The following is a 20,872-nucleotide window of genomic DNA, read 5'->3' on the forward strand; positions in this document are numbered from 1 at the left end:
TCAATTAGAAGGGCATTTCGTGATCCACAGCCTCATCCAGACAGGGTCTAATTCTGCATAAAACTAGATACAGACTTTAAGGTACATATTTCGAGGTGCATAACAGACACAAAATTTGTGTCATAACAAACACCAAATTGGTGTCTATGACCTGACATGCATGCATTCTTTTGTGATGGTCTTTCAATTTGTGCCGAGTGTCCTTGGGAGACTTGACTATGCTTCAGTGGTCATGAAAGGATTCAATAGATAACCTCTGCCCCACTAATCCCCAGCTATTGTCTGAAATTGCACCTCGGAAGATATATTATAACAACTCAGTCCCTCAAATGATAGTCATATAACGACCAAAAGATAAATGACTGACTATCATTGAGGACTGAGTTCCATGATCTAGCATAAAACCGGCAACGCGTTATTTCTATACTATATAGATCTGCTGCGCATTCAAATTGTATTGTATTGCATCGTAATTTCATTTGTGTCTATGCTAATTATGTTTACACAACATGAACTCACGTGTTTTCAAGCAAATTCGCCGATAATAGGTGATCAAAAGCGATCGGAATGTTACAAAAGTACAGATCGCATTCAGCTTACTTCATATGAGATGATCTTTGGAAAAATACGGCATAATTTGTCTTGGTGTTTTGCGGAATGCCATGCAGTAAAATATTAATACGTTGCAGCAATTCATGATTGACAACTAACAATCGGCGTGTCCTTCGTACCCTCCACTGTCAATTTCTTATCCACTCACTAATCCTCACAAAAGCTTTGTGTTGATTACGTAATGTGGAGGCAAATTGCAATAAGTACAATGAAATAATGAGTAGGGCGGGCTCCAGGCGGGTTTCTTCTTCATCTTACGTAACAGTATTGTTCTCCAAAAAAACCCGGAAGCTTGTCGTTTGGAGCTCTAGCTGAAATACAGCAAGATAATGTAAGATAGTAAATGTAAACCTGTATTTTAGCTAGAGTATCTCGAGCTAGCCTCATCCCTAGTACAAGGAACTTATACGATGTCCTTATTCACAAACTGATACTATCTGTCCATCGTATAAGACTGTCTCCGTACGGCAATGTGGTGAAGGAATATTACACAGTCAAGATTAGGCTCCATCATCATTTGATTCTGATCCCTCCCAGTCTCCCGAAACATCAAAACATCAAAAGCGTTGCACTTATACTTACTTAAGACTGTCCTTTTTCACATAACGCATACAAAGTAGTACACGATCATGTCAGAAATTATTATTTTGTTCTGGGTCTGATTATTCGGACTAACAAAGTAGGGCCAACTTGCCTAGAAATGGTCAAATTTTGGCAAGAAATATCTCTGTGTAATCCTATGTAAGTCCCATATCACATCGTTATCGGCGATCGAGGTTTTTTTCTTCTTAAGTTTGAGTGGTACCCACCAGCGTCATGCATGTGATGATGTGACGTGACACAGCTAAAATAATCGACCGGGAATCAGGGATCGTTAAAACGTCACCAAAATTCAAAACACAGAAAGCAGTAAACTTAATGGCGAGCGGTCCGAATTTTGAGCCATACAAGTTTACGTGGTGAACTACCTCATCCCCCCACTTTTCTCAAAAAAGTTGAGATTTTTATACCGCACTGGATTATTTACATGGCTATGTTTATGTACCAAATATTTCTTGCAGATTAATTCGTTTAGCAAAAATATCGCCAAATTTGAATTTTGTTCTGGTGCACCAGAACGAAATTACAACAACGGCCTATGCTATGGAGCAGTGTCACATAGATACATACACATAATCATGCATAACTCGCATGTTTTTAATACATGTACGCAAAATCGGAATCAACTGAAATTTTGGGAATAAGCTTTTTTCGTGGATATCTACTGAAAATTGTCATAACAAGAGGATGCTAGGTCACGAAATACCCAAAAATGTCATAAAAAGAATGCTAGGATCACGAAATACTCCTTTCGTGACCTAGCAATAAGCATCCTCTTTTTATGACATTTTTCAGTAGATATCTAGCATGTCTGGGATTAGTCCGAATAATCAGACCCAGAACAAATTATTAATTTCTGACATCGTGTACTGGGTCTGAACTGTTTTCATTCGAAATCTTGATGGCAAATTGGACAATAGAAGCACATGGTCCTACTTCACAGTTTTTTAATCCCCTATTCATGTTGCGTGAATCACTGATTTAGTCTCTATTGTGGACCATCCTTTTGATACTTGAGTATTTGGACAAGCGGAACAGTTTTGACAGGCCCCTTTGTCTACCTCTCTGTTTGTAAACAAACGAGGAGGTCGAAATCGTCCTCCTAGCCGAATACGAAAGTCAGCGTAATAGTACGGCACTAGTCTGGGATTATGGGCTATTCTGTCGGTCCAACATCTGGGCTATCTCTGGTCTCGGGCCCAAACTGCATGTGGCTCACGGTTCGTTATGAACAACAGAAACCGGCTGTGAAGGAGGCTACATGTATAGCGATGTTGTTGGAGTGATGTTCAATTTCAGAAAAAACGATACTCGACCATGGAATTTAATTTTAAGTTTGTAATTGTCAGTATATACACGGTAAATCCTGTAAGTTTCTTCCACTCTGAAGAGAAACGGTTGTTTGATTCCACAGACTATTTGTGATCGAAATTTACATAACACCAATGACAGAAATCATCAACAAAAATCGAATCAGGGCCTTGTTTTCACTCGACCGTATCAACCGGAAGTGACATGGCACGGACCGACAGAATTTCACGTTTGAAGTGTGTGCTTTTCAAAATGGTGCTTCAGCATTTCTGGTTACCTGAATTTGGAACATTTAAATAATGTGGGTGATTTTATTAGATGGGTGTTATGGAGGAGAAGCTACAGGAGCAGTTTCATTAAATTCTGACAACTTTTTATATCAGATTTTTGCATTTACAATGCATTTTTAACACATTTCTGGAGTCCCACTTCATATTTTGAATGTCTTGTGAATGATTTCTTAGGAATATAAATAAGCCTCCTTTGTTACAAAGTATGAAGCATACACAATACAATGCAAGTTATTTGGCACAAATTGGTCCAGCATTGCGAAAATTATGACCATTTTTGTAATTATGTAGATTCTGTGTTAAGGTTGGTCTGAACCCTGGAATTATGAAAACTTTCGGGCCTCATAACTGCTAAATTATTAGTCTAAAGAATATAAAAGTATACATTTTTAGAATGGAAATGACTTGATGAATTCACCTGTGAGGTCCAATTTGGGCCAAAATGCTCATTTTTGGAGAAAAAAAAAACCAGGTTTTTTGGCCCAAATTTTTTCGTGCAACGTAACAAAAAAAATTGTTTGGCCAAAAAAATCAATGATAGCATCAAGTTTATCAAGAGTTCCTTCGTGAAATCAAAAGAATGCATCAATTAGACAACAATACAAAATTGTTTTTAATGTTTTATCATGATAAAGGTATAATGATTCTCTTTTTCCACTTACGACAATTTATACGATAAATAAATATTTCACATTCTGCTGTAAAATTAAATACATGCGCATGTCAATGATTTTACCATGGTAAATACTGTTTTATTTGTCATTCAAGACATGTTAAAAGACAAACAAATATTGCACACTTACACTGTATAGGTTAATGAACTTTGACAAGTTCATGAAATTTGACAAATTAATGAAATTAGACAAAATAATGCACACACGCTGGTGTTGATGCGTCTAATGCATGAACCCCATAGGGGAGTGCAAGACGCATCAACATCAGCTATCATTGATTTACATGTACAGCCCTATTCCTAGTAAAAGTGGCACAATTGTGATTTTACCCTTTCGTTGTTAACTAAACATATCTCGAGATTAAAAAGAGCAAATTGAACAGAACAAACTGTATTTGAGAGCTAAGACTGTGCCCTTGATGTTGGTGTAAGCATCATATCACAACGGTATTTTCTAATTACCAAAGAGGGCGCTTTTCACTTGCACAATTTTTTTTTGAGACAGGCTGTAGTAGCACTCATATTTATAATTTACATAATTGAAAGGATGGAATTATAACTGTCATTTTTGAGCCTTCGTGATTGTGTTCAAGTTTGAGATGAAAGAATAGGAATTTCCAATGGGGCGTCTTGCAGATCTACTAACACTTGGGTCTGCTAAAATAAATGCGCCTGAAGCGCGCAGCAATTTGGCAATTTAAATCCAAAATGGGCTTAATTTGGGGTCTAAAATAGACCAAAAGGAAGATGCAAAATCGTTATTTTTTTGACAATATTTCTGTAGAATGAGCAGGGTAGGGGACTGACTTGCCACCCTGCCCTATGGCCAATGGCGTAGATTTCTTTTTAATATGGGGTGGGGTTGGAAAACATTTCTTGAAGTGAATTCAGCATCTTTTGGTGACAGTATCAGTCTATGGTACAAAACTTAGCATACTAAACTTGTGAAGAATGGTACAAAAGTGGAATAAACTCACGCGAAAATTGGCATTTTTTAGGGTTATATGGCCAAATATGAGGTTAATTTAGTCAGAAACCCATACATCAGATGTCGGTGTCAACATATCGGGGTGGGGTGATTGTATGGACCATCTCCTTTTCATTATTTTGGGGGAATTTATCACCCATCCCCCTGGGATCTACGCCTATGCCCATGGCTAATCTCCATTGGAGATGGAGCTGATGAAGGGCCAGGTGCGAAGGGGTATTGGGTTGCGCACATAATTCTGTCGATATTACAAAATCCACATCACCTCAACGCGCCAGGCTAAATCATTGTAGGCCCCATGTTTATCCCCTCCTCCCTCCCTCTCTCTTTCTCTCTCTCTCTCTCCCCTCTTTCATCCCCTTTTCTCTCCCTTTCTTTCTTCTTTTCCTTTTTGGGATCACCCGGGGTGTCACACCCCTACACCCCCATGGCGACGTGACCCTGAGCAAGAGTTTCTCACAAGCAATTCACAAGATTATACATGAGAGGATTCACACGAAAAAGAAACCTTACTAATGTAAATATTGCAAGAATTTATCACAGGCAGGTGTCAACACTAGACATGAAAGGATTCACACCAAAGAGACACCTTACCAATGTAAATATTACAAAAAAAGTTTCTCAAATGCAAGTCACAAGACTACACACGAAAGGATTCACACCAAAGAAAAACCATACAAATGTAAATATTGAAGTAAGAGTTTCTCACTGGCATGTGGTAAGACTAGACATGAAAGGATTCACACCAAAGAGAAACCTTATTGATGTAAATATTGCAATAAAAGTTTCTCAGAGGCAGGTGACACTATTCGCATGAAAGGATTCATACAGACCATACTACAGAGAGAAACTTGATGTGACATGAATGGAAAAATCATGTTAAAGGAGGATTTTGTGATCCTAGCATCCTCTTTTTATGACATTTTTCAGTAGATATCCACGAAAAAAGCTTATTCCCAAAATTTCACTTGATTCCGATTTTGCGTTTGCAAGTTATGCATGATTATGTGTATTACACTGCTCCATAGACAATGTGTTGTAATTTCGTTCTGGTGCACCAGAACGAATTTCAAATTTGGCGATATTTTTGCCAAACGAATGAATCTGCAATCTATTTGGTACACAAACATTATTACACAAAATCTCAATTTTTTTAAAGAAAAGTGGGGGGATGAGGCTGTGGATCACGAAATGCCCTTTTAATAAGGGAACAACCCAAAAGTTCGATGAAGCCCTATAAGCGAAAGTCCTTTTGTTAGTGGGGAGGGGGTCAGAAAGTCCGATTACGTTTGTAAAAAAGTAGTTAAAACATCGGTCAAAGTTGATCTTTTTTTAATGATTTAATATATCGTTTTCAAATTTGAGTATTTTCCGAAGTACGATATTGACATTTTACAGTGGTTTCTTCAAAATGATTTCAAATCAATTGAGTGCAGTAGGCCTACTCGCAACCTACAACGTCATGTAAGTTCATTTTTAAAGCAGCTGTCCCTGCAAACACAAAAAATCTTGGTATCACAAGGCGTGGCTTTTTACTTCCGCAAATGGCCGTATCATCTCTTTTCAAATTGTGAGGTCCCGACATTTAACCTGACTCGAGCAGTCTCATCCCCCTGGTTATATAAAGGTCATGAAAACGTTTTAAAACGTTACGTATGAAAACACACTACAATTCTAATACTAAAATGTTTTCAAAATGTTATTGTAAAATATTTTTTAAAGAACATTATGTTAGAATATTTGCAGGAGGTTATCAAAAATGTTTTTAAATGTTTAAAATGAAAACGTTTTTTAAAACTCGACATTTAACGTTTTCTGGCAACTTTTTCTAACCTTTGGCGAATGATGTCGAAAACGTTTGATACTACATTCTTTTTTATTTGAAAATCCAGCAAGTCCTATTTTTTCCGTGCCAATATCCTAGCATTGTCACACACGGTCCACAACCCCATGCACCATAGCGACGACCCCTGTATCCTATATGAATACGGGTTGGAATTTTCGATATTTGTCACTTACGTTAGAGGGGAGGGGGGAGGGGGTAAGCCTTCTAACGAAAGGACTTTCGTTTATAGGGCTTCATCGAACTTTTGGGTTGTTCCCTAACCAGGCTAATGTTTAGATAATTAGAAATCTGCTATTCTGGTGGCACACTAAAAATAAAATATTGATTCCAAACATTGGGCTATTCCAGTCGAGATCCATACATCCCCCTATATGGAAGGCATAACCTTAATCACACACAGGGGGTATAGATTTCAAATGGAATCACCCTTTCAGGAACCACATATGAAATTCACACTCTCTGTGTGGGAGACTAAATTAGGGTCATATGTCTTCAGTAGGAGTTTTATGGATTTCAACTGGAAAAGCCCATTGACAAAGTCAAAACATGCCTAACCAGAAAAATAAAAATTAAGGGTCCTTTTCAGAGAATGACCACAAATTGTGCGAATCTTGTTTATAAAAGCCATATTGTAACATTTTCTGAGGAGGACACCCTCGATTTTTTAAAATTCTGTTTTTGCTAACCCATGAGTGGTGTCATATGAAAGAGGAAAACATAAAGAATATAATAAAAATATTTCCAAACGTCAGAGGTCATCCAGGGTCACAGGGGTCAAAAAAGGTCATTTTAACCAAAAATGCTCCGATTGAGCTTAAATTTAAATGCAATGATCCTTATGACATTCTAAGCATTAAAAAATTAAAATTCATTTAAGGTCATTAAGGGGTCATAAAGGGGTCAAAGGTCAAGTTTTTCAAAATGCTCCAATTGAGCTGCAAGGATCCTTATGACATTCTAAACATTTTAAGATTCATTTAAGGTCATTAAGGGGTCATGAAGGGGTCAAAAGTCAAGTTTTCCAAAATGCTCTGAATGACCTGAAATTTAAACGCAATGATCTGTATGACATTCTAAACATGTCGAAAATATTTTACAATTCATTTAAGGTCATTAAGGGGCAATAAAGGGGTCAAAGGTCAAGTTTTTAAAATGCTTCAGTTGAGCTGAAATTTAAATGCAATGATTCTTATGACATTCTTAACATATTTTAAATATTTAAAAATTCATTTAAGGTCATTAAGGGGGTCATGCAGCGGTCAAAAGTCAAGTTTTCAAAATGGCAGCTTTCCACGATCAAGGTAGGTATATTAAAACGGCAATTAATGAAACAGTCTTATTAAAATTAATACTATCCAGCACAGTATTGCTGCTTGATCAGATCGTCACAGTCATCCGCCTAACTCTAGTTTATTTTATATTCTTTACTTTCCTCTTTCATTAACACCAGTCGGGCGGTCATACCTTCGTAGCATTTCGAGATTATGTCCATTACAGACTCCGGGTGACAGTGGTATAGGCCTACCACAATATACTGTCGAAGCCACATGGTTCAGCTATGGTGCGGTTATCGCTCTAGTTTATATGATTGTAATGTACTTTTGGTGAACTAAGATATCCTGCAAAAATCAAGACTTAAGGTGCTGTAGTTTTGTCAAAATCCAAGATTTTGAATAAACCATCTGAATAAGATGATTAGTATTATTATTACGATGGAAATATTAGTCAAAACGTATGCAATGTTCATAACACAGTACAAACATGGCGTGCAGGACGATAATACACACACATCAAAGGATAGTACCGCAGCACAACTTTAATACGGAGTGACATACATTTGCGCTAGTAGTAAATTCCCATTTTCTTTGCGTTACCTCAGTTGTTCGGCTCAAAATTAAAAGGGGACGTATCTGACAGTAAAAGCAATAAAAAGTAATTTTATGGAAAAGAAATACTGATCTATTTTTATAAAAATGTCACAATATGGCTTTAAGGGGTGGGGTCAAAATGCCTGTTTGCAAGAAAAGGTGTTGTTTTTAAACTTCTAGTTGGTGCGTTTGGGGGTGATTTTAATGATCCCACTATTTTACAAAGCGTGTTTCCTTGATGTGTTTCCTCAGGTTGACTTCTTTCGGGGATTCCCTGGATATTTTGCGATCACATATCATTCCACATCTAAAATTACCTTGAAGTTTGTTACTTTGTTTTTGCATTTTGTTATTGTTATTAAGATGTTTTTTTTAAGTTTGTTTTTCTAATTTGCATCAGGAACATCACCCAAACAGAAATATTAGAAAATTTAGAAACAAAAACATGTACGAGCGTACTGTAAGGGTTTATTTGAACCTGTAAGGGTGGTACTGTTGAAATTACTTTTTTCCACTTTAAATAAATCTACTTTTTGCCCAAAATAGCTGATTTCATGCATACAACAATTTCTGTTCACTGCCATTATTAATATTAATACCAGAACGTAATTCAAATTAAGTTTTAAAATATTGGACATGTTATATATAGCTTGACCAATAAATATTAGTTCAATTGATCCAATTTCATATAAAAAAACGGCTGACTTTACATGCATACAGGAAATTACAAACAAAAAACTTCTCAAAAACAGAAAATATGGTTTGGTCGGGCTCATAGAACAGGGTGTTTTTTTTGTCGTCTTAGGAAGATTGTGGTTTTCTATATTTTCTCTATATTATCTTTAAGCTTGGACCATAACATGGGTCATCTTGGTCCTAAATACTACTACTACATGTAATATAGTATTTCATGAACCTAGCATCCTCTTTTTATTGGGGTGGTGCAATAATTATGTGTACCCCAGGGGTGAATTATAGGGGGACAAAGATTTTTGGCAGGCTAGGGAAAGCATATTTGGCAGGTCGAAAGGGGGGTCAAGTGATTTTTGGCAGGTCGAAAGGGGGGCAAGCAATTTTGGGCACCGTTTCTATATTACGCCCTAAAAAGGCGTAGGAAAACGTTACGAGCACGTTCAAATATGCAAAATGTCCTGCTCGCTATGCTCGCATTATATGTTAAGACAATTTAAGGTTTTAAATTCGGGTTCCCCAAAATCTTGCATGTGTAAGGGGGGGGGGGGGGCAAAGATTTTTTGGCACGTCAAAGGGGGGGGGGGCAAAGGTTTTTAGCACGTCGAAAGGGGGGCAAAGGTTTTTAGCACGGCCAAAGGGGGGGACAGCGATTTTTGGCAGACCATTTTGAGAATTCACCCCGGTACACATAATTATTCGCCACCCCTTAAAGTAGATACCCACAAAAAAAGCTTATTCCCAAAATTTCAGTTGATTCCGATATTACGTTTCCAAGTTGAAGTTATCCTTGCATGATTATGTGTATTACACTACTCCATCCATAGGCCACTGTGTTGAATTACATTCTGGTATACCAGAACGTAATTCAAATTTGATAATATCCCAGCTAAATGGATTTTAAAAATCCAATATATTATCGATGAACTAGTTCTGTTAGATGAACTAAGTAAATAATAATAAATATAAATTAATAAACACATTATTATAATAATAAATAAGCATAGCCTATTTAATAAACAACAAATACATAACCAACTTACATAACTAACTGGAAGAAAGATTTTTACATGATTGTAATATACCTATTAAATAAATTACATACCCAGCAAAAATAAATTTTATGTTAACAGGAATATTTGTTTTCAGCTTATCCTTTTGTAAATATGTCTATAAACATTTTACATGTATGTTGTCAGGAATTTTGTGTTGACAGATGTTGTGTTAACGAGTTTCCACTGTATTTTGTTTTGCAGATCAAGAATAATGAAGAATTTATCAGCTTATTGGGTTGACCGCCTCCCGTCTCATACATGTCAATATTGCAGACAAAGATTCTGTTATGATACAAGCCGATATTTGATTCATTTAAGCGACATCAAAATTGGATATATCCATACAGAAATGGTTCCTTTAAACAGAGAGTCATCACATCTACATATGGAATTCAAAGCATTCAACATGAACAACTTCATATCAAAGGGAATGCTCGTAAATATTACCACAAGCCTTCCACAAAGTCACATAAAAAGGCTGAACGTGACGGGATTGACACCAATGAGAAACTTGACCAATGTAAATATTGCAAGAAGAGTTTCTCACACTCAGATACGAAGACTGAACATGAAAGGATTCACACCGAAGAGAAACCTCACAAATGTAAATATTGTGAAAAGAGTTTCGCGCAAGCAGGTGACGAGATTAAACATGAGAGGATTCACACCAAAGATAAACCTTATCAATGTACTAGTAACTATTGTAGCAAGAGTTTCTTACAGGCAGGTGGTAAGACTACACATGAAAGGATTCACACCAAGGAGGAATCTTATCAATGTAACTATTGCGAGAAGAGTTTCTTGTATAAAAGTAGCAAAACTACACACACAAGGATTCACACCAAAGAGAAACCTTACAAATGCAAATATTGTAGCAAGAGTTTCTTAAAAGCAAGTAGTAAGACCAGACATGAAAGGATTCATACAAAGGAGAAACCGTATCAATGTAAATATTGCAAGAAGAGTTTTTCACGCTCAGATACGAAGACTGTACATGAAAAGATTCATACCAAAGAGAAACCTTACCAATGTAAATATTGCAAGAAGAGTTTCTTACACTCATATTCAAAGACTGAACATGAAAGGATTCACACCAAAGAGAAACCTTTTCAATGTAAATATTGCAAGAAGAGTTTCTCAAGCTCAGGTACGAAGACTGAACATGAAAGGATTCACCTCAGAGAGAAACCTTATCAATGTAAATATTGCAAGAAGAGTTTCTCATATTCTAGTAGCAGAACTACACATGAAAGGATTCACACCAAAGAGAAACCTTTTCAGTGTAAATATTGCAAGAAGAGTTTCTCACGCTCAGATACGAAGACTGAACATGAAAGGATTCACACCAAAGAGAAACCTTATGAATGTAAATATTGCAAGAAGAGTTTCTCATGTACAAGTACCAGAACTACACATGAAAGGATTCACGCCAAAGAGAAACCTTATCAATGTAATTATTGTAGCAAGAGTTTCTCAAGATCAAGTCACAAGACTAAACATGAGAGGATTCACACCAAAGAGAAACCTTATAAATGTAAATATTGCAAGAAGAGTTTCTCATGTGCAAGTAGCAGAACTACACATGAAAGGATTCACACCAAAGAGAAACCTTATCAATGTAAATATTGCAAGAAGAGTTTCTCACGCTCCAATACGAAGACTGAACATGAAAGGATTCACACCAAAGAGAAACCTTACCAATGTAAATATTGCAAGAAGAGTTTCCTGCAGGAAGGTAATAAGACTAAACATGAAAGGATTCACACCAAAGAGAAACCATACCAATGTAAATATTGCAAGAAGAGTTTCTCACGCTCAGATAAGAAGACTGAACATGAAAGAATTCACACCAAAGAGAAACCTCACAAATGTTAATATTGCAGGAAGAATTTCATAGGCAGGTGACAAGACTAGACATGAAAGGATTTACACCAAGGACAAACCTTGTCAATGTAAATATTGCAATAAAAGTTTCTCACAGGCAAATAGAAAGACTACACACGAAAGGATTCACCCCAAAGAAAAACCATACAATTGTAAATATTGTAGCAAGAGTTTCTCATGGGCATGTGGTAACACTAGACATGAAAGGATTCACACCAAGGATAATGGGCAAAAATAGTGTAAAAAACAAATTTTTGCATGCTATGGGCGCATATTGTCCTTTTTTGGAAGTCGAAGACATACAGTCTCTATTATATTGTATGATGCAACTAATTTTTTTTGTCTGTGCCCCCGAAATACCTCATGCAATTGCAGGGGTGTAGCTGCTAATCACAGTTGAGGTTTGATAACATTTTGTTAAAAACCCAAAAGTAATATAAGGACAAAACTATGCATATTGTTATGTGGTTTTTGGAATCTTTTTTTGGAATGTTTTTTGTTTTTTTTGTACTAAAGCTAAAGGGGTGGTGCCAGGGTTGAATATTGTGGGGGTGGCAAAAGCACTGAAACAGGGTTCCAGGGGCTGGTCCAGGGTACAGGGCCCTTTGTGGGGGTCTGTGGGCATACAGGCCGAGTCAAAAAGAAGTAAACTCATGTTTGAGGGGCTGTTACTCGAAATCTGTAAGGAATCTGCTAAATATGAAAATACCACTGGAAAGAGCAAATTCTACATGTCTAAATAAAAAAAAGAATTGTTGCAATTGTTGGATCACTGGTGGGGGTCCAGGGGCAAGCTGTCACTTTTTAATGAACAATAGTTATAGAGAACCCCTTTCCTTTCCCCTCTCTCTCTCCTCTTCTTCCATTTCTTTCCTCTTCTTTCTCTTTCTGATTTTTTTTCTCTCCTTGGGGGGGGGGGGCAATTGAAGATTGGTTTTGGATCACATTTTAATGAACAATAGTTATAGAAAATCCTTCCCTCTCTCCTCTGCCCTTCCTGTTCTTTTCTCTTCTTTCTCTTTCTGATTTTTTTTACTCTCCTTATTTAGGGGCCACCTGCCCCTCCCCTGTGGTGCCATCCCTACTTATAGTATAGTATTCCTTACGCCCTTAGCACTTGATTATTAGTTTCCTGTTTACCGCCCGCATCCAAAATCGAAAATCTCAAAATAATTATTTTATTTTTATTTCTAATTTACTCCTTTAAAATAACTTTCAACTGCTTCTACTTGCCATTTTCTGACTTAAATAATATCAACAATAATGATGAATGAACAAAGATTACAACTCCCCCTTCACTTATTTATAAAATCAAATATTGCTGTGAAATAATTAAATGTCTGCTCTAGTCAAAACGAGTCAATAGTTGCTTGTAATAGCTCAAACTAAATAAAGAAAATAAAAGATAATTAATAATTAAAAGTCACCTCGTCCCTTTTTCAAAATCTTAGGAAACTAATAATCAAGTGCGAAGGGCCTTATGTGTAGTGCATATGGGTATATTAAATCAGAAATAATGGCACCAAAGTGTGACAAAAGGGTCAAAATTATAAGAGATGTAATTGTTGTCTTATTGTGTAACATATCTAAATTCAAGAAAACTTAAAAATAGAATTATGCGGGTCATAATTAAGGTGGCCCCACACAAAGGTGTATAAATAAGGGAGTGTTCAGAAATACTCTGGTGGGGGGGCTGGAAAATATGTAGGGGGGTCATAAAATTTTAAGAGTTCTGAATAGGGGGGGGGGGTTAAAAAAGTTTTGTGTGTATGAACAGGGGATTAAAAGTTTTTCGACACATAGGGAGGGGGTGTAAAACTTTTTTCGCGCACGCAAACATTCCCATATCAAACCAAAACAGAAGTACATTTGATCCAGTGTTAAAAATTGTGTATTATAACTTCATTTTGAGGTTTGTGTCAGTTCTTTCTGGTCAGCTCTTTAAATCACTAAAAGCTGCAATATCTTTGCTCTTCTTTAGTGTTGACAATTTTTTACAATAATGTTTGTACTCGTGTAGTACTGATCATTAATTTATTATCACTGATATATTTTTTTTCCATGGGGGGACATCCCCTAAAAATCCTAATAGAAGAAAAAATAAAGCAATAATTGCCATGTGCAACTTTTGTTAGCACATCGAAAAGCACCATGTTTTGGGCCCAAATATGGTAAAATTGCAAAATATTGCGCTTCGCGATCACGCGAACTGGCCCATCAATTTAATAGCAAAACACAACATTTCGGCAGTAGTGTAGACAGGGGCGGAAGGGCCCCTGACAAAAAGTGAAAGAGAAAAGTGCCCCTCTGACAAAAAATGAAAGAGAAGGGCAAAGAAAAAGAACCAGGAGCAAGGAGCCCCTTTTCCATATAAATCCAACCAGATCATGAGCCAAAATAGTGTAAAATACAAAATGTTTACATGCTGTGTGCCCACATTGTCACAATAAAAGCATTTTCATCCCATCATGGGCGAAATACACAATTTTTGCACACGTTTTGTCCTAATAAAGCCTTTTTTTGAAGCTCAAATACATGTACAGTCTTTCTAAAGAACAAAACCGGTATAGGCCTATGTATTTGCAACTGCAATTTCTTTTTTCATCTGTGCCCCCAAAATTTTATTCACCCCCGACCAAGAAAGCCTCAAGAAAACTGGCTACGCCTCTGTATTTTGGGCTGAAATAATCTTGTTTTTGCATGCTTTGCCGCAACAAAAAGTCCCAGTAAACATATGGCCCATACAATCATCTCCAATGTTGACGCCTGTATGTGTGTTTCTGACAAATTCAGCTCATATTTGGCCATTTTAGCCCCCAAAGTACAAATTTTTGAGCGCTTTGCGCGTGTTTAATCCACTTTTGCATCAAATTTCATTCGTTTAATAGCTTCCAAATGGCAAAAAAAAGCGTGCATTTGTAACATTCACTTATTCTGTCGTCAAATGGTACTGCATTCATTATACTTTTTCTAACCCCATCCCCCCAATGTCAAAAAGAAATACACCACTGCCAGTAAAAACCAGAACAAAATATACTCATCCCTGACCTCCTTCCTTCGCCACTGATCCCAATCATAAATGTATGGTTTATTAATACTGGCTTGCATAAACATACTTATGCTACTTTAAAACATTTCCACAATTCCACATATTTTATGGGTACAATTTCATTGCACATGGATACAAAGTTTAGTGTCATTAATATGTTTCCTCTGCCATTTGATGTAGGATGGTACATTATGATGGGGGGTCAAAATAGTTTTGAACCTATATGGGGGGTCAAAAAGTTTTAGGTCCATTAAGAGGGGGGTCAAAAAGTTTTGGGTTCGCGAAGAGGGGGGTTAAAAAATTTCGATATGAAAAAAAAAAATTCCAGCCCCCACCAAAGTATTTCTGAACATTCCCTAACAAAGCTTTGTAAATACAAATTATATGCAATATGCAAATAAGTTCATTAATATTCATAAATATGCAAATAACGTGGTGCAAAACTTTACAGCACATCAGACCGCCATATACTATCACAATACCAAGTTTGATATAAAATTGGACGGATTGAGTGTGATACCTGAATTTATCAGCCGAGCTAGAGTTTTCAAATATCACACGAGATAAAGTCAAGCATGATATTTGACAAATGTGACGCGTCATGTCAAAATGAGACACTTTTGGGCAGGTTATCAATTTTGAGGTTTTTACATATCTTAAATATAGAGATATTTTGCTCCACAACGCTGTTTTCCCCATTGAAATCGGACATTTCCTATTAAGCAAAAATATTGAGTTTGTATGTTATGGAAATTGAGATATTGGCCTTTGAAGATATTATTGACGATGTTGAGAGTAGGAATTATCTTGAAAAATGTATAAAAAAAATACAAGATGCCAGTTATATTCGGTCTGAAACTATCAGACAATATTATAATCATTTATAATATCACAAATTCGCAACAAGCCCATTTGTGAAAAAATTATCCCGGGCAGATTTTTGGCTATTTCTCCATTTACGATCCTGCCCAAAAGTGTCTCCTTTTGACATGACACGTCACAAATATTCATTTTATCATGTCAGCCCCCACCCCCTATAGCTCCCAATTATGAAAATCTTCCTAAGCCACGGATAAAGTAAGCGATCAACAAGGATCACTAACTGCTGTGGATTTAAAGTGTATTCCAGGGTCTGTGTATTCAAAAAATTACAATACCGCCCTCATTTTTCAAATAACTTGATCAAACTTGCAAACAACAGAGGGCAGACTGTGGAAGGAGTGCCAATACAAACAGAGGAGGTTGAGTGCCACATTTTGGCAACTCGCCCGACAACTCGTGCAGATTTGTTTTGTGAAAATGACTGGCAATACCTTCCACTAACATTTGAATAAGCTGCTTTAGTCTGGCTACACATGGGAAAACAAAGAACAACGTTATTATGTGTAAATGTTGGCTGCACCGGTATGAAGGAGAGATGCAATATAGCACAAATAATCTGCTATTGCATGTATAGTTCCACCGGGGGGTTGGGCACTCAGCACAAATGACCATACGGGTATGCTCCCCTGGAACAACCCTCCTTTTTTTGATTTCGCAGCTCCTAAAGACCCCCTATATTTGACCCATGATTTTGATAACAGCTGTGAAAGGTCCTTTCAGGCAATTTTCAACCAGAAAGCCAAGAAAGACCCTTGATTTGGACTGTTCGCAGCTCCAACAGCCCCTATTTTACTTGTTCGCAGCTCCAAAAGACCCCCTTTTATCGATACGCCATCAGCTCCCAAAGACCCACCACCTCGGCATACCCACCAAAATTTTTTGTTAACATTTTTGCATACCCCCTCCCCCAACTAAATGTCTAAAAATGTAAAACTAATATTTTATAGCTTTTTTTTCTCTTTTTAATATTCCTTTACATTACAGAACTCATCATCAATGGCAGACAGCCAGTGGGTATGCATCATACCACCTTGCCTATACGGTTTATACCATGATTCCAGACTGAATAGAAAAAAGAAGAAAACAAGGACCAGCATACACAAACCACCTGAAATATGACCATAGGCGTAGCTTGCGGGGCATCATTGCACATAATACATGGTATGTGTAGCATTGAAGTATGTATAGTTGAATAGGATTTGATCATACCACTCATACACACTCAACTTGAAACTATTGTACGCTATAACACCCATTATATATCCTGCAGTGTTTTGACGGTTTCCATGTCTATGTGTAATTATTTAGCATGGTATCGATAACAAGGGATTCGCCCCCGCCCCGGTGACACAATAATGTGTGTCAAGGTGACCCACCATTTTGTGTTGATGGGAAATGTATATAGGGGTTTTGAAATTTTGTTAACAACTTTGTTCTTTCAAATTTTCTCTTTGCAATCTAAACTTGGGTTTCCCTCTCCTTGATATGTAAAACATTGTGTGCTTAAAAAAAGGTTGGGTTGGGTAAGCATTTGTTCAGTGCGGAGGTGACTGGCACTACAAATTTCGCTGTGTGGCTTGATGGCCATTGGCCATTACAGTTGTGTGCGCTTCCCTCCACGAACTTAAACCAGTTCTAGGTTGGGGTTAACTCGCTCCACGCTTGTGTCAACTGTCGACAACAATTTTCTATTCTATTTTTTTTTTAAATACAACAATTTCAGAATTATAAATTTTATTTCATGACCATATTTGGCATCAGCCAGGCGGCGGATGACATGATCATGATGACATTTTCCAATATACTCGGTTAGTTTTGTGGGGTTCATTATCGAACCCCAACGGTTTTAGCTTGTATTTATATTATTTATCAACATAGGCCTATTTGTTTGTGATATTTCAAGCGCTTTTAAAATTTCAAAATAATCCCATTCAATTACACGGTTGACGATGGAAATTTACTGAATTTAGAGAATGCACGTCGTACACCACCTGGCATCAGCATGTAAAATGCATTTAAATGAGTACAATCAGCCTGGTATTGGCTCAATAGTTCTTGACATACCTCCCATACCTCTTCATATTTTCAGAAGATATATTCTCAAATTTATATCGAAGCCTATATGGCCAGCATGCAAAGCAAATTAGTAATACAGGGTGTCCCTTAAAGAACTGTATCGTCGGAAACTGAATTTTTTGGGTATTTTATCGCATAAACCAAACATAACTAAATACCCGATGTGGTTGAGGAATATATCAGCTATCACTTACTTTATTAATTTTGACAATTGACTGCTCCAGTTTTGAAATAAAAGAATTTTATGAAACTACCTCATTTTTAGCCCATTCCACGGAGTCAAATATCTATAGACACCACCTCATGCGCATCTGATGTGCAGTGATTAGCACTCTGAATACAGATGGTCGATTGATATTTGAATCCATGGAAAGGCTTGAAAATGAGGGAGTTTCGTAAAAATCTTATATTTCACGAACGGTGTGGTCAATTGTCAAAATTCCTAAAGTATGTGATAGCTGATTCATTCCTCCACCCCACCAGTTATTTAGTGATGTTTAGTTATGACATTAAAATACCCAAACAATTAAGTTTCCAACGATACAGTTCTTTCAGGGACACCCTGTACATGTACTCCCAGATGTCAACTTTGCAACTTTTAAGGCTTGCAAGTTCTTACCTTACCTGCTAATGAATATATCAGGCCTAAATATAAAATAAATTGCATTATTATTGCTTGTACATGTGGCACTTGTTTTATGTGTTATCTACTGAAGATAGCATTTTACATTCATATTTGGAACCTTCAATATGTTTAAAATGGTTAATTTGTTGGTATAAGTGTTCTTGTTCCCATTGTTTTACAATTTGTTTCATTCATGCATATTTCATTTTGTGGTGTTTTATTTTATTTTATCATCATTATTAGTGTTGTTGTTGTTGTTGTTGTTGTTGTTGTTGTTGTTGTTGTTGTTGTTGTTGTTGTTGTTGTTGTTGTTGTTGTTGTTGTTGTTGTTCTTGTTCTTCTTCTTCTTCTTCTTCTGCTTCTTTTACTTCTTCTTGTTTTTATATCCTACTTTGAAACTGATATGTTATGATAGATCTTTCACGAAGGCAAAATCCCACAATACCAAGTTTCACCCCATTAGTACTTCCTGCTGATTGGTTGGGAGAATACTATTATGGTTTAACCAATCAGCAACATGGTAAGAATGGTGGTAGGGCTGAAGAGCTTAAATATTTTAAAAGCACTATTTTAATTGGTCCCTCAGATGAATATATTGCATAATTAACCAATCAGAAATGCTGTAAGAAAGTCAGTAGTTCACAGGGAGGTACTTATTATCTTACATATAATGTGATTAGTCACTCAAATGAATACATCATGTTATTAATCCAATCAGGAATGCAGTAAGAAAGGAATAGTTCAGCATAAAGTGTTGGCGTTACACTGCTCTACATTCTTACTGTTAATTTTTGTTCCATTAATTTTTTGTGCTTTGCCAATTTCAAACTGTTAGTTGTTTTTAAATTCATGATTCTAAACTTCTTTTAATCTTTTGTACAAGACCTCTGCGCATTAATCTAGACAAAAAGAATATATATTCTTGTAAATTTTTGCACTACATTTATTTTCATGGTAGTTGTGTGAACCATGAAAATAAATATAGTGCAAAAATTTACACTTGTATGATATCAGCAAAACAACTGTGGTGCAATCTTTGCTAAAGTAAATCATCCTGTTGTAAAAAAAAAGTTACTTGGCATAATTCAGGAACCGCACCTTTATAATATTTCTTGTAATACATGTGTATAAGAGTAACAATTGACCGCAACCCCTTAGGTGGGGATAAATCTGGACCTTACAGTGACCAATGTTTATCTAGGTTAGACTGGCCTGGTGGTCATATCAAAAGTCTCCAAGAGAAGAATGGGCTATTACAGGTGAAATCCATCCACCCCTGTGAAAGACATAACCCTATTCTCCCACACAAGGGGTGTAGATTTCAAATAAAGTCACCCATTAGGGGTAAATCCCACTTTGGCTCATATGTTTTGAAACATGGTCCCATTGGTAAAAGGGTACTGATTTCACTTTATCATATTATCAACTTCAGAAATTCACACTCCCTGTGTGGAAGAGTAAAGCCATGTCTTCCATGTGGGTGTATGGCTTTTGACTGGAAGAGCCCAACTCAGTATCCTCTGGCAACAGTAGCTAAGTGTTATCAGTAAACTAATGCTTTGGGCAAAGATTGGCTTAGAATTCACTAGGAAATGCAAGGAAATAAAAAATAGGAAAAGGAACACAATAGTTGATTGTTTTGTCGGAATAAAATGGACCAGAGGCAGGTTGACCTACTTTTTAAAGGAAATCTTGTTTTGACAATATGTATTGAAATCTAGAGCTCAGTATAAAACTGTACTGCATTGAATGCAATCAAAGGCCACATTTGTGAAACCAATAAAAGAAAAGTTCAAAATATGCTTTTTTAGGGATCAAAAGTTTCTTGTGAAAATAATTATTATGATATTTAAGCTACCTCAGACAAGTGTATGATTTAGTCACTAAACACCAGATCCTGGTTTATAACACTTATTGCAGACATTTTATTTGCCACCTAACCACATCAATGTACACTACCAGAGGATGATTTAAGCACTTCCCAACATTCCACTATGTTACTTGCGGTTAGCATAGCTGTGTGAGCAAACATGACACCACTACTCGCCCACTGCATATAGATGTACTGCAAGTGCATGGTTTAATTTGAATTTGTACAGTTATATTTACATAAAAAACGCTGTGAAGATGCTGGTAGATTTCACATTTTATGTTATCTACAGAAGGTGTGAATTATCCTTTAAACACACATCACTTTTGTTCTGAAATCGACCACGTAATAATGACACACGCACAATTCTAAAACAACATCTTTTGCACAGAGTTCAATGGGATTTGAAAAGTAAAGTGGCAGTTGAAACTCTAGTGATAACACTTTTGCAGTGCATGATGGGGCTTCCTTAAATCATCCTCTGGTACACTACCTATAAGTAGCCAAATTCTGTATAGAAGTGGTTATGAAAACCAACAAGATAAAACATGCA

The 20,872-nt window shown here is 36.6% G+C and overlaps 1 protein-coding gene across 1 annotated transcript; it reads left to right on the forward strand.

Annotated features, from left to right (window-relative positions):
* The first annotated feature begins 8,633 nt into the window (after positions 1-8,633).
* Positions 8,634-12,284, forward strand: LOC140167046 (uncharacterized). Its single transcript, XM_072190525.1, has 2 exons — positions 8,634-8,648; positions 10,231-12,284. Exons 1-2 carry the CDS (start codon positions 8,634-8,636, stop codon positions 11,806-11,808), a joined length of 1,593 nt encoding a protein of 530 aa, XP_072046626.1. The 3' UTR covers positions 11,809-12,284.
* The last annotated feature ends 8,588 nt before the right edge of the window (positions 12,285-20,872 follow it).

Source organism: Amphiura filiformis, chromosome 12 (assembly GCF_039555335.1).
Source record: "Amphiura filiformis chromosome 12, Afil_fr2py, whole genome shotgun sequence".
Lineage (NCBI taxonomy): Eukaryota > Metazoa > Echinodermata > Ophiuroidea > Amphilepidida > Amphiuridae > Amphiura > Amphiura filiformis.